The 13,580-nt window shown below is 40.9% G+C and overlaps 1 protein-coding gene across 1 annotated transcript in view; it reads right to left on the bottom strand.

Annotated features, from left to right (window-relative positions):
* Nucleotides 1-13,580, bottom strand: part of SORCS3 (sortilin related VPS10 domain containing receptor 3) — a 561,026-nt gene that overhangs the window by 40,358 nt on the left and 507,088 nt on the right. Inside the window, exons 15-17 of the mRNA XM_069459773.1 lie at nt 11,152-11,269; nt 10,020-10,153; nt 229-342 (exon numbers count right to left, since the gene is read on the bottom strand). Of these exons, the coding sequence (XP_069315874.1) occupies nt 229-342; nt 10,020-10,153; nt 11,152-11,269 (366 nt within the window). The remainder of the gene's footprint in view (nt 1-228; nt 343-10,019; nt 10,154-11,151; nt 11,270-13,580) is intronic.

The raw sequence follows: 13,580 nt of genomic DNA, 5'->3' as shown, positions 1-13,580 counted from the left end.
GCCATAGGTAAATGGGAAAGGTATCGAAATCTGAATGATGAGCAATCTCTTCTGATGATCCCCAAAAAGATACCCAGCTGAAGAACTCCTCAGTTTCCCCCAAAAGCCATTTATGATAAACAAACTCTATCTACACTCTACCTTCTTCCATAGCAATGCATTCCCTTCAATCCTAACTTAGGGAAACAGGAAAACAGTGAGTCGAGTTCCTTCAGGTGTTTTACTTACCCAGTGCTGTTAAGGTAGCTTTGACCAAGGCTGCAGTCTTTTGATGGGGATGCTGGATTGTACCAGAAAGCTGGGACACACTGGCTCTCCCCATGTCTCTCATAGCCATAGTCACTGCCAGGAAAGTGAATATTGCATAATGGTGTGTATGTACAAATGCTAAGGTATCCACAGACACATGCAAACACATACACGTAACCCTGTGGCCATCTAAAAACTTACAACCCATTGTTTTAAATATCCCTAACGAGGGCAAATAGTCACACGTTGAGAATGGAATTTTAGATTTAGAAATGATCCCAAGTCATTTGGAGTCCAGTTGAAAGAAAAAAAAATAGTGGATTAGAAAATGGACACTCTAGGTTTAAAAAGGTATGGATATAAATAATGTAGTGGGTACACTGGCTTGAAAGTAAGTGTGGAGGAGGCAATAACTTCAAAAGCACATTTTGGGTCACAGTAGAATAAGGAGGTGACAACTAAGAGGATGATTTTAAAGGTCAAGATACATTTCTGTACAATGATTCAATATCTGTTGCTCAAAAACTGACTTCATAGATTCTATTTTTATTTTTCTTGCAAACTCACGCTCTCTCAAAGATACACACGCACACACACACACACACACGCACACACAAACACACACTCTCACTCACGCGTACACATACAGCCATTCAAGCTTTTCCTGACTAAAACCCAGGCTGCTATTTTCCTAAAAATAAAATAAAGTGACACTGTAACTCTTTTCTTTTTTTTTCTCTTTCTTCCTTGTTTTTTTTTTTTTTTTTTTTTTTTTTTGGTAAAATCCCAGCCATAGTGAAATGAAGAAAGAAAGTCAGGTATGATTTCTTTCCACTTTCTATCCTATTCCAAAATGAGGAAGTAACAGAACAGTGTAGGAGAGGAGGGCTCCTGTCTGAAGTCCAAGGTATGTCCCTACTCCTCGGAGTTTCATGAGGTTCTCAGGTGTGTAAATGTCGGAGCAGAAGAGCAATGAATTAGCTAACAGGGATTTTCACTCTTTCACCCCCAGAGGTCATTGAGGGTGACTTCACTTGGCAGAAGAATTCACACTTCTAAGTTAAGCATCCAAAAGTTTCCTGAAACCCACAGAGTGGGCAGAATAATCTGGACATTTGAATATGAATCCACTGAGTGTTAGTGAAACATAAAGCAGCAAGGGAAGTCTCTTCCTCAGTACCCACCCATCCTTTCTTTTTCACTCCCATATTTTTTGAGTCAAGATTTTGTGAAAGTCCAATGAAAACAGACGCAAATTATGAGTGTGTGTATCTGGGATAGGCATGGAGTGGGGACAGGAATACAAATTTAAATCCATGTTTATTTATCACTCAATATGTGCCTTGCTCTGTGAAAGAAGTATGGCAATCCCTGCCCTTAAGGGGTTTTCAGTCTTTGGAGAAGAGAGAGAGACAACATACCCCAAACCCAATGAAATAACAGAATGATACAGAGCACTAAACAGTGCAGTTAAGAAGAACATCTGATTAGTGAGAATACAGACATTATCCTCCCAGTTTGGCCCCTCCTCAACATCTCCTCCATCTTACTCCACTAAACCCTTAGTTGCACAGACCTAACCCTCTCACCCTCTTTATCTTCTTATATGTTATGCCCTGGGCTTGAAGCACTCCACCTCTGTCGATGACTGACGGTTTCCTACTTATTATTATCTAGGTCATATGACGCCATCCCTGATTCCCCAGACAAAATCTTTGGGGCCAAAGCATGTTGGAAACTGTAAATAGAAGCTAAAGAAGAGCAAAGGTCTTTGTTGTTGTTGTTTTCCAATATAAGAGCCCAGAACAGGACCTAGGACATTGAAGATATTGAATAAATATGTATTGACTTAATATTACAATTACATTAACAAATCCCATTGCACTATGTCTGTCTCTGCAGGAAGACTGGGATCCCACAATTGATGTCCCAGTGTGATCCACAGGGAGTGTCCCCAAGTGCTCAACAGACACCGGAGGAGTGTGACTAGAGTCGTGTCTCGCCACCTAGAAAGGTGGAACCCAAGATCTGCTTTCATATGGCCATGTTTAAACAAAACTGGAAAAAGGAAGCAGAAGGAGACATTTCTGCCAAGAAAATCTTTTGATAAGCCTTCTGATCAACTACTAGACATCTCCCAGCCTGACAGTTCCTAAGGACTAAGTAAGTGTTGTGCCAGCTTGTAACAGCCATGAGAGCTGACTGCTAAAATTTCAGAAATTTTGCAAACTAATTAAAGGTTGTTAAACAAAGTCACTATTAAAATTAAATTATATAAAATTTCAATTACGTAAATTATATTAAAATGTAATAAGTTCTAAAAACACATAAATCCTTAATAATTTTATTAATTTATTAAGGATCATAATTATTATATGTAATATGTTATATATAACATATACTATACATAATATTTATATTATATGTAAACATTATTACATTATTATATTATCTATGCTTTTAAGGTTATGTGTATCCGTGTATCTGTATGGTGGGACTACTATATAATGTTGTGCTACTATCTATCATTATTTCTTCCCAGTTCTACATTCACTGATGTCATGTTTGTAGCTTGAAATCTGCCATGGTGGGACTATGTACAGCAATCAGCAAATATTACTAATCGAGGCTTATTTATTTTATTATTTATCCCAGAGAGCTGGTAGTTAAATATTTACCAGCACACCATTGAATATCTTACTTCTAAGCATTATTTATCTTCAAAAACATTGGGCTGTGTAATGTCTGCACTAATTCTGGAAAATCCCCTCATTGCTTTATTGCTTTATGAGGCGAATCCTGTTGAGTGGCCTGCTAACCCTAGGAAATATTGGTAATCTAGGCAGGAATGGTGCTCTGCTAGGCAGCTTTAGGAAGGAGAGAAATGTCTTAATGCGCTTTGCTAAATGTAACCGTATTCAGCAGTTCTGTTCAGCTCTGCTCCCTGTTAGTGATGCAGTAATTTCAAAAGGTGCATCAGGCATGTTGCCCCAAAGAGTAAAAGCACCTCGTTAATATTTAACAACATTAACAGAAACTGGCTGCCCCCAAGCTGCGGACTTCTTCATTAATTTCTGCTAAATGTATATTAAAATCTATCCCAACCTCCCTCCCAGCTCTGGAGTCCGCATGATTTAGACAAACAAGCAGCTCCAGCTGCTGCTCCCGCTTCCTGGGGAAAGGTGTTTTGCTGTTGAATTGTGAGGTTTGGACAGAATGCACCAGAAAGTTTGATTCGCCTCGGGGAAGTACGCTGCCACAGATTCTGCAAATACAAAAGCAGTTTCCTTCCAGAAATAAGTCACCTCTGCATCCTTCTTGACTATAAAAGCTTTAGAACTTATAAAAGTTTAGGGGAAAACTTATTTTCAGAAACCTGTATGTCCTCCAAATCCCATCCAGGAGGAATAGCCAAAATAGTTCAGAAATCAAAAAGCCTCTGCATGCCAGAATAGGAATGTATACTTCTATTCCTTGAGTCCAACCCCCTCAGTTAGTAGACTGGAAGGAAAAGCAAAACAAGGAGAAATGACTTTCCAAAGATTGTACGCAGCTGATAATGGCAGATGATGAGATGATGGAGACTCCTGATCCCTACTGGACATTCGTAACATCCCATGGGGCACCCATTTAATCATCAGGAAGGGACCCCTGCTCCTCAGGAATGATATTCTGAGACTCTTGGAGTCAACTAAGAAGTCATGGGCTCTTCTACACCAGCTGCAGGGGCTGCCCCACTCTCAGATCATGCACAGCCCTATCACAGCTTCTCCCATGTGGCAGCTGAGGTTCTAGGACTAGTGATTGACAGGTGCCTCTGTCCCATTTTAGGAGGCAGTAGAGCAGGGTGGGTTTGGGACCAGCTAGATAGAAGCTGTTGGTAGGCACAGAGTGAGAAGTCAACTACAGAAGCAGCCACAACAACAACTAAAACAACAGATTAATATTTAACACCATCATCATTTAGCTAAGGGATAAGCCTAAATACAGTCATAAAGACAGAAAGACAACTACGTTGGGGCTCAGAAAACAGTACCCCAAAATGAAGGCCTCAGAAGCAAAAATTTTTCTCTGATCTTCTCCTGTCCTCCTGCCTCTCAGACTCATTCTCCCCCAAGGCTAGCCATAGAAACTAGAATCCCTCTTCCCCAAGGCAGGTCATAAAAGCCAGAACCCCTTTTCCCAAAAGCCAGCCATAAAACCTAAAATTATTCTGTGTAAAAACTGGCCATAAAGAAATTATTTGACCTACCTTGCTTGACTGTAGGTCATAAGATCCCCATTCTAGAGGGGGCCCTGTCCCAAGCCCAGAAAGAAGTAATGGTGCTCAGAGAGGCCAAGAATAATCTAAACACATGGGCCTTGCTGGGTTTCCCCACTCAGTCTATTACCATTACATCATACCCGTTTTGTCCAACCATATTTCTACATGGCTGTCCATACTTTGCTGAACCTAAGCATAAAAATGGATACTTTCCCCTGTGTCTATGGGTCTTTATTCTGAAGGCTCCCATGTACACACATTAAACAAATTTGTGTGCCTTTTCTCCTGTCAATCAATCTGTCTCATGTCAGTGATTTTTCAGTGAACCTTTAGGGGACCAAGGGGCTTTACGTAGTAGGAAGTCTCCACAGTCCCACGACCACTTCCTGCTAGAAGCCTTCCATGATTACTTCAGTCTTCCGTGATCTTTTGTTCTGACCATCTCTAGCACATACAGTCAGAACTGGTACTGTCCAATAGAACTTTCTACAAGAATGGAAATATTTTATATCTATGCTGCTTACTATGGTTTTCACTAGTCAGTGCAACGAAGGAACTCAATTTTTAATGTCATTTCATTTTAATGCAAATAACCACACGTAGCTAGGCTACCATAATGGACAGCATAGTTCTAGGCCATAAAATTCAGCATTTAATTATACTGTTTATTATTTTCTGTTATTCCTTTTTTTAGTGCAATAACTCTTTTTTATATGTGTTTATGGTCTTGTTTATACTTTGACTTGCCCATGATAGCAAAAAACATGTTTGTTTGTACTCCGTATAGGTTGAATGGATTTCAGACACCCCTGAATGTATGTGCCATGGAAGCCCCAAATCTCTTCCCCTGTGTCTTCTACATCACCACTTGATAAACTTGCTCTGTGAATCTGACATCACATTTGATGTGGGAGGTAGCCACTAACACATACTAAGACTCAAGAAAATTATTACTTCGAGTGAATTACTGAACCTCTCTGTGTCTCCATTTCTTTACCTACAAAGCATCTATAATAATAGACTCTCCTTCCAGGAGTTGGTTGAAAAGACTAAGATAGTTCGTCTACAAGAATTGGTAAAACACATAGCAGGTGCTCAGTAAAATTTACTGTTGAGGGGGTCGCTGGGTGAATGCGTGAGGGAAGAGAACCACTGGGCTTAACCTCTGGTGCAACCTGCTTTCTCCCTGAACAAACAAACATATCTGGGTCTCCCAGAGGGCTAACTCCTTCCCAAGAGGCCTCATGTGACTTCAGAGTTGACCCCTTATCCTCCCTTTTCTGATTACCTGCCAACGTCTGACAACCTTCATTCTCAGTAAGGATTTGTTCCTGGCCCCTCACGAGCACCATGATGGAGGTTGCTGCAAAGCGGCTTTCTAGAGTAAGCATGAGGCTGGAAAGATTTACCAGGCTCTTAAGTCGAAATATCAATATTTATGCAAAATTCATACTTATTACTGATACCTGCTCTGGTGAAAGCTGTGGAAGCCAATGCTGCTCTATAAATAAATGCTTCTGAGAATCTATAAAATTTCCTCTTTACCAGCAAAGGAGAAACATTGGCGGAAAATACCTTCCCTTTGTGAGCACAGGTTGCACTCCCTCAATTCTTCTGCCAATGTGAAGACATTGAATCCGTCCTTCCCAGCCTTCACACCCCACCCCCATCTGATTAAACACTACGTTATACCCTCTCCCTGCTGTCTCTGAGACTTGAACCTTGCCATGCCCTGGTATGGCTTAGGGAAACACCTATTATACTAACTGAGGTGGCATTTCAGATTCCTTATCTAATAACACTTCCTGGCAGGGAGGACCACTGAGAAGGAGACAAGGCTATGGGACTGCTGCCATACACCGATTTCTGGCATTAGCATTAAAGACACGCAAACCAACAGGCTATATTTGGTGGACAAAACTATCTATATCATTTAACCAACAGCTATGCTTATAAAAGTTGACTTAAAAATAAAGAAGACAATTTCAAATATCCATTCCAATTGTCTCCACAAATCACTGTAAATGACCCAGGAATTTTATAAATCAAAAACGGCTTCTCCTTTACTCGGTAGTGGAAAAAAAAAAAACCAGCTTTTTAGGCCATATGACTTTGTTGTTGTTCTCAGATCATGATGACTAACAGTCAAGCCCTGTCTGCTTGTCTACCCTACCTTAGACTCAAGTGGCTCTTCTATCTTCTTTTTAATATGAGATTGAGTTGGCTATAGAAATACCTTATATATAAAAAAAAATTCTATAAAGTCTTCTTGGAGACCAAATACCTATTACAATTCTAGTAGCAATGGTCAAAACTATGTCACTTGAAGTTGTTTTAAAGATAATGATACATTCTATGTTAAATTTCATCAATAGCAGTAAACCTAGGTCATTTGGAGAGGGTTTTTAATTTTGAAGGAACTAAACTTGGAAACCTTATTTTTTTCTGGAAACATAAAGTAAATCGAAAATAACAAAGACGCATTTGATTTCCTGAGAAATGGCGTGGTATAGAGGACAAATCATGAGGTTTAGCTAGACCTGCACCTGAACCCCAGTTCACTCTCTCTGCATTACATAACCTCGGTCAAATAACTTACATCCAAGATGTTCATTTCCTTCTCATTAAAATGGCAACAGAAAAGCTGACATTACGGGGTCATGGATCCACATGGCACCTCTACCAATGCAAGTGTGAGAACCACAGAAGGCCTTGTGAGGGTTCCTTTTTCCCATCATGCTCTTCCTACAGATGGATTCTGACAGCAGTTCCCAAAGAATTCAGAAATACTTTAAATAATGCCACCAGAACTGAATAAATGGATAACACCAAAAGGTACTGCTTTAAAGACAATGCTTATGTGGATGTATAAGCTCTAGTTTAATTTGCTACAAATACAATGGGGACCACTTAACCCTGGGGTACAAGATTGACAACAGCAGCAGCAGCAGCAACGGCTACCACATGTTGTACACCTGCACTGTACATCACTAGGATAAATGCCTTACCTATATTAACTATGAATATTAATTCATTTATTGACACATTATTCTTCCCTAGGACCCAATGAGATACATGTTATGTGTGTGTGTGTGTATATATATATATATATATTTTTTTTTTTTTTTTTTTTTTTACTTTGTAGCTGAGGAGGTGAACCCACAGAGATTAAGAAAATTTCCCAAAGTCAAAAGCTGTGAACATAGGTGCTGGAATTTTTGTCCAGACCAGTAAATGTTAATGGAACTACTGAAGAAAAAATATTTACATTCCAGTTCTTGTTTCTTCTCACTTGTGATGCCTTCCAACAATGGGTAAGGGTCCGTTATGGCTCAGAGAGACAGAGGAATGTGCAGCGTGACATAGTCAAAGACACTGTGCCTCAATGGGGTCAGTTCATGGAAGGACACAAGGAAGTCTGAAATTCACATTCTGAATATTGAGGCTGACATCAATATGTCACAAGCCATAATTCTGGAGAGCTTACTATGCTTATAGCTATGACTATTTTGCTGGATTGAAGTTAATAATTGAAAATTATTTTTCCCAAGTGTGAAAATATTCTTTGTTCACAAAGGCTCAAAATTGCCACAGAAAGGATCCTGCTATTCAAATTGAAATTGCACTTAGTACATCCCATTTTAATGAATCTCACTGAAGCCAAGCTTTCCCAGGCATGAGTTCAAGGATAAAGAGTAGGTGGGGAGCCGTCCTAGTCCCCCTGCTGGCTTGCGGTCATGCTCCTGGTAGAAAGTGGGAAACAAACAATGGCTTCTGGTGCAAATAAAGCTCAAAAAACCAGCTGGACGAAGTGAGAAAGGAAGGAGGGAGGCTGCTGTTTAGCGACAGTCGCTCTGTGCCCATATGGACTTGCTTCTGCTCTTCAACACCAAAAAAGCCCAGATGCAGCTCTGTCATTGCCCTTCCCCTCCCAACTCGACAGGCTGATGCCTGAGCCCTTAGCTTTGTCTTTTAACCTGGGATGGGCTATAAAATAATCAACTGAACTTTAGTTTTTGACTGGGTTGCAGAGGAAGAATTCAACCAGCTAGGATCAGAGGGCTATGCAGCCATCCCCAGAATCGGGGAGGTGTTTGACCCACCTAAAAGAAACCACATTCAGCAACTTGCCAGGACTACTCATCAGATGTTCACTCTTGCATTCACAGCACTCACATTCTACTGGCGAGAGATGGGTGGTAAGAAAACAACTGAAAACATGATCATTTTGCATGGTGATTAATAAGCAGACAATAAAACAGTAACGTGTTAGAGAGTGCCAGGGTGTGGGTGAGATTAGGTGCTCTCAGGAGGCATTTCTGAGAAGCTGATATTTTTGCTGAGACATGAGTGATTCAAAGGTGCCAGCCATGTTGAGATTTGGAAGAAATTCTTGCACTTGCTGTTCCCTCTGCTATGAATGAGCCTGGATTCATTAAGGTCCAGGAGATGGTCGTGTGACTGCAATACAATGAATGAGGAAAGAATAATAAGGAATTCAGACAGAAAGGCAGTGTGGGGTGAAGTCATTTACAATGGTACAAGCCAAGGAGAGAGAACTGGACTATATTTTAAGGAGAGGGGAAGACATTGGAGTATTTTAAGCATAGTAATGATAAGATCTTGTTTGAGTTTTTAAAATAAAATTTTGGTTGTTATGAGGGGAATAGATTTTAGGTTGACAAGGGTGGAGGTAGAGAGGCCCTTGGAGTGACTCACACAGCTGTGGAGATGAGAAGAAGTGCCTTGAGTTAGAACGTGTTTTGGAGGTAGGAACTGCAAAGACTCATTGATGGCCTGGATCTGAGGGTGAGAGAAAAGGAGAAACCATGCCCTCCTGGGATTTAGATTTTAGCAACTTAGTACGTGGCTGTGTGTCTTACTGCAGTTGGAAAAACTGGGCCAGGGACTGATTCCAGTGGGGGGATTGAAGGAGAGCTCTGGTTTGGCCACATTAAGTTTGATATCCCTGTTAGCAAAGCAAGAGGAGATGAGTGCTGAGAAGATTGGTGGACACACATGTCTCCAATCAAGAGGAGAGGGAGACTAGGGCTGGATGAAAATATTTGGAGATTTGGGAGTCATTGGTTATAGGTGAGATTTAAAGTTGTTCTTTATCATTGTCATTAGAAGGAAAAGGAAGGAAACGATGACAAGAGAGTGTTCATATGGAAGAGCACAATTTGAGTGATCTGTCGAGGTAACTGTCCAAGGCAAGAGCTCTCTAAGCTCTTTCCTTTCCAGTACTTTCCCATATAGCTGCTCACGGAAGATGAGGAGAAGCCCCCGTAGAAATGCTGCTCCCATAGAGCAGTGATCTTCCTGAGAAAATGCCCCTGCCTGTCCTCCCATCTGGCCCAGGAAGTGGGACGGTTGGTTCCACAGGCCAGCAGACGTACCTCCCACCTCTGGGTCATGCCTTCCTCTCCAAACACCATCTTCACCTCCACCCCACAGACAGACAAACACCCAACTGGAATTGGTGATAAAATGCCCAAGGACTCACCACTCGAAGTCCCAGTCGGCACAGACGCAGGGTTCTGAGACCACTGACCCCGAGTAGTCTCGGCCCAGGGCACACTGAGCTCCTGGCTTACGTTTCTTGAATATTTTCCTTTCTCCCATGACGCAAGGCTCTCCCTTAGAGAGAAAGTCCACAGTGAGAGACAGGAAATCACAAAGGAGGTTAAATAAACCAGCTTTTCCACAAGAAGCATTATCCTTTTCATTCTCCTTCAGGCACTCTGCATAGCAGTCTCATTCCCAGCAATGCTCCAGACCCAGGAGTTTCAAGAATAAAAGTGCTAATATTTTACTGTCACCCAAAAGGAAGATTAAGGAAGGTGGCTCACTCCCTCCCCTCCACCCACCATAGCCAGTGATGTCTACATGGTTCTGTTTCTTCTTCACATCCATGGAGAATGCAAAGCCTCCAGGCATCCTCTCAGACCACCAGGCAATCGCCCAAATGGCTTCAGTAGCAATTCTAGTGGAAAGGAGCCTGCTTCTGGCATGTTTTTCACATCATCTTCAGAGGAAAATTGAAGTGGACCCAAAATTTTCCCTCTCTATGATAAACAACCATGCCTAAGTCCTAATTTCTAGTCAAGGATAAAAAGAGTAGAAGAAGGTGGTATAAATGACAAGGACCTAATGGTGCTGGAGAGTGCAGAAGCTAGCCTATGCTACACAGCAACAAATATCTGCCATTGCTAGACGCATCCACCCCACCCTCTATTAGTAGCCCTGTCCCCACGGCTCTGGGGCCCTTACTTCAGGCTGGCCTAAGAAATGCTCTCACCCCCTACATTGGCAGATAAGATGAGCAAATCATTGGAGGGCCTGGTGCTCATTTCTCCAAGAACAGAGCCAAAATCCCAGGTTATCATCAGCAGCTCTTGCGCAGGCAGCTCAGTGACCTCAATGAGTAGATAGGATCTCAGGGTGCAAAATGGCCCCAAAATATCACCCATCCCTGCTGGACCTGGATGTGTCCCACCCTATTCCTTAAATCCATGCCCTTATCTCCAGATGGCCCACCACCTTCCTCCCCCAAACAGGAAGGCTTAGGCAAGACCAAACAGGGTTTGCATGAGCCCCTCTTCATAGAAGCCAGCACTCCCCAATGCTGGGAGTACCTGATTGAGCAGGTGCCAGGTCTGATAGTCCTCCTTGGTGCAGCGCCGGCTGAAGATAGACTTGTAGTCCACTTTCACCAACTGCCATTCAGAGCGGAGGCTGAAGTGGCCAAAAACTCTAAGTGTTTAGGGAAGGGATAGAAAGGACAAGTGGAGAAGGCCCCACAGTCAGTTACTCACCCACAAAGACAGGGGACGAGATAGAGAGTCACTGCAGCCTGGACCCTAACTGTTCTTCCGAAGTGAGTCCACTGTCCACACCACTCAGTTAATTGGCATGTCATTCACAGCGGGTTTAAAATCAACCAATTATTTTTATTGCAAAAGGAATATATGTGCATTACAGGAAACATTTAACACCCATCAGCCCCAAATCTACCACTCAGATAAAACCATTGTTCATATTTGGACATACAGCTTTTCCATTTCTCTTTGATGCAAGCACTGGCATTTATGTCCACTGGCAGGGACTCAGTTTCCTCATCTGTAAAGTGGATTGTATGTACATGTGTTGGGGGAGCAGATTAGCTAATCTAAAGTATGATCCTGCCAGTTGCAAAATCCTTACTGAATTTAAGTGTTTTAGTTGAAATTCCTACTGTTTAATTCAAATGAATACCTAACCTCCTTCTCCTTCCCTAAAAATTCACAGCAGTCTCATAAAAGGAACTCATATTTATGTGTAGTAAGAAGCACACCATCTGCATGACTTAGATAATCAATACTGACCTTTTCAAAGTCCAGTAGTTGATAGCCCTATAAATATGAATGATCAATCGCTTCTAGAAAAATAAAAAAAAAAAGACTGATCATCCATACTCCACTCGAGCCGTATGTCTTGCAATTACAATGCAAGACATCTATCACAGTGATGTAAAGGGAGACCAACCATGGTGTGAACTTAAAACAACAGAAGTCTTTCAAGAAATTAGATGGCTTCCATTTCAGCAAGACTTAATCACACTACCAGCCCTGGATTTCCCTCTGCCCAAGTTCAGATACTCTTATAGAGACATCTAAGAGACTAACTCTCCTCATGGGACATTTCCTTCTGCTATCTGAAAGAAAAGCATGCTTATGGGAGGAGGAGAGACTGACAAAAATTGTGAAATGTGGAAGAAATAGGCTTGTTTTTATAGATCATGCAATTTAAAAGTTTTAGCTATGATTTCATTTCATATAGAGGTCACATCAGTCTATTTTAAATCTCTAAAAAAAACAGCTATCGCTTATCAAAAATTTTCACTTGTTTGAAGAGAGGACAGTTAAGTTGATAAGCTCATCAAGACAAAAAACAAACAAACAAAAACCAGTGAGAGAAGACCTTGACAAATATCTTCTTCTATCTCTATTCAGCCTATCAAAATCTTCCCAGATTCCAATGTCACTTCCTCCAGTAAGTCTTTCCTGATAGGATTACAAGTAGCAGGATGTTCATGATGCTAAACCAAACAATTCTGCCTACTCCAAATAGTTTACAGATATTTCATGGATCACAAAATGCATCAGGTCAGATTAACCCCATTTCTTCCTATGAAAAGATTACTGGGCAGGCAGAAGAGGGAAATATGAGACACATGATTTACCTGGATATAACAAGGCATTTGATGGGTCTGGCCATAGAAGACTTGAACAGAAGATGAAAAAATATGAGCCAGGTGCTAGTAAAATTATGTGGCTGAGCAGTACCTAATTAAGGCATTAAAATCAACCAGGAGGGAGGTGTGAGTGCTCAGCTGCAAGGTTCTGTTTCTGCTCTTTCTTATTCATCATTTTTATTAATGACTTGAAGACATGAAAATAATGGTCATCAATGGAAACTTAATTTTCTGATGACAAAAAACTGGAGGAAACAGTCAATATGCTCAATAGAAGAATCAGGACCCAACAAGGTCTTGACAGATTGAAGAGATAGGCCAAATTTAATAATATCTGATATAACAGAGAGAAATTTCAGATCCTCCTCTTAGTAATTACATAAGTATTGGATTACAGAAATGAGGCTTGGTACTGCTCAGGTTAAATAATAATAGTCATGGTAGTAGCAGCAGCATAAGAGTTTCCATATACAGTGTGATCAATATAAGGGAACACTTTAGAGAGATCTAAAATATTTAAGGTGATCTTGAAATGCAATAACAGAATTATTTAGAACAAAAAAGGCAATATCTGGTCTTTTTTACATTAACCAGATCACCAAGGACAATTGTGGTTAGTTTTGGACATTACCATTCAAGAAGGATATAAACTAAGTATCTCAATCTACAGTACATATCTGAGCTTTGGTGGTGGTTGTGGAGTTTAAATCCCCTTAAATTTTAAACAAAAATGTGTGCTTACTGGCACCTATGTATTTATGGATATATCACATATATTTTATCAGATTATTCAAAATGGTTTCCAGTTCCCAAAAGACTATTCCCTGAAAC

This window comes from Eulemur rufifrons, chromosome 28, assembly GCF_041146395.1.
Source record: "Eulemur rufifrons isolate Redbay chromosome 28, OSU_ERuf_1, whole genome shotgun sequence".
NCBI classification, from domain to species: Eukaryota; Metazoa; Chordata; class Mammalia; order Primates; family Lemuridae; genus Eulemur; species Eulemur rufifrons.
The sequence above is the reverse complement of the archived record's forward strand: the minus strand, read 5'-3'. Positions and strand labels throughout refer to the sequence as shown.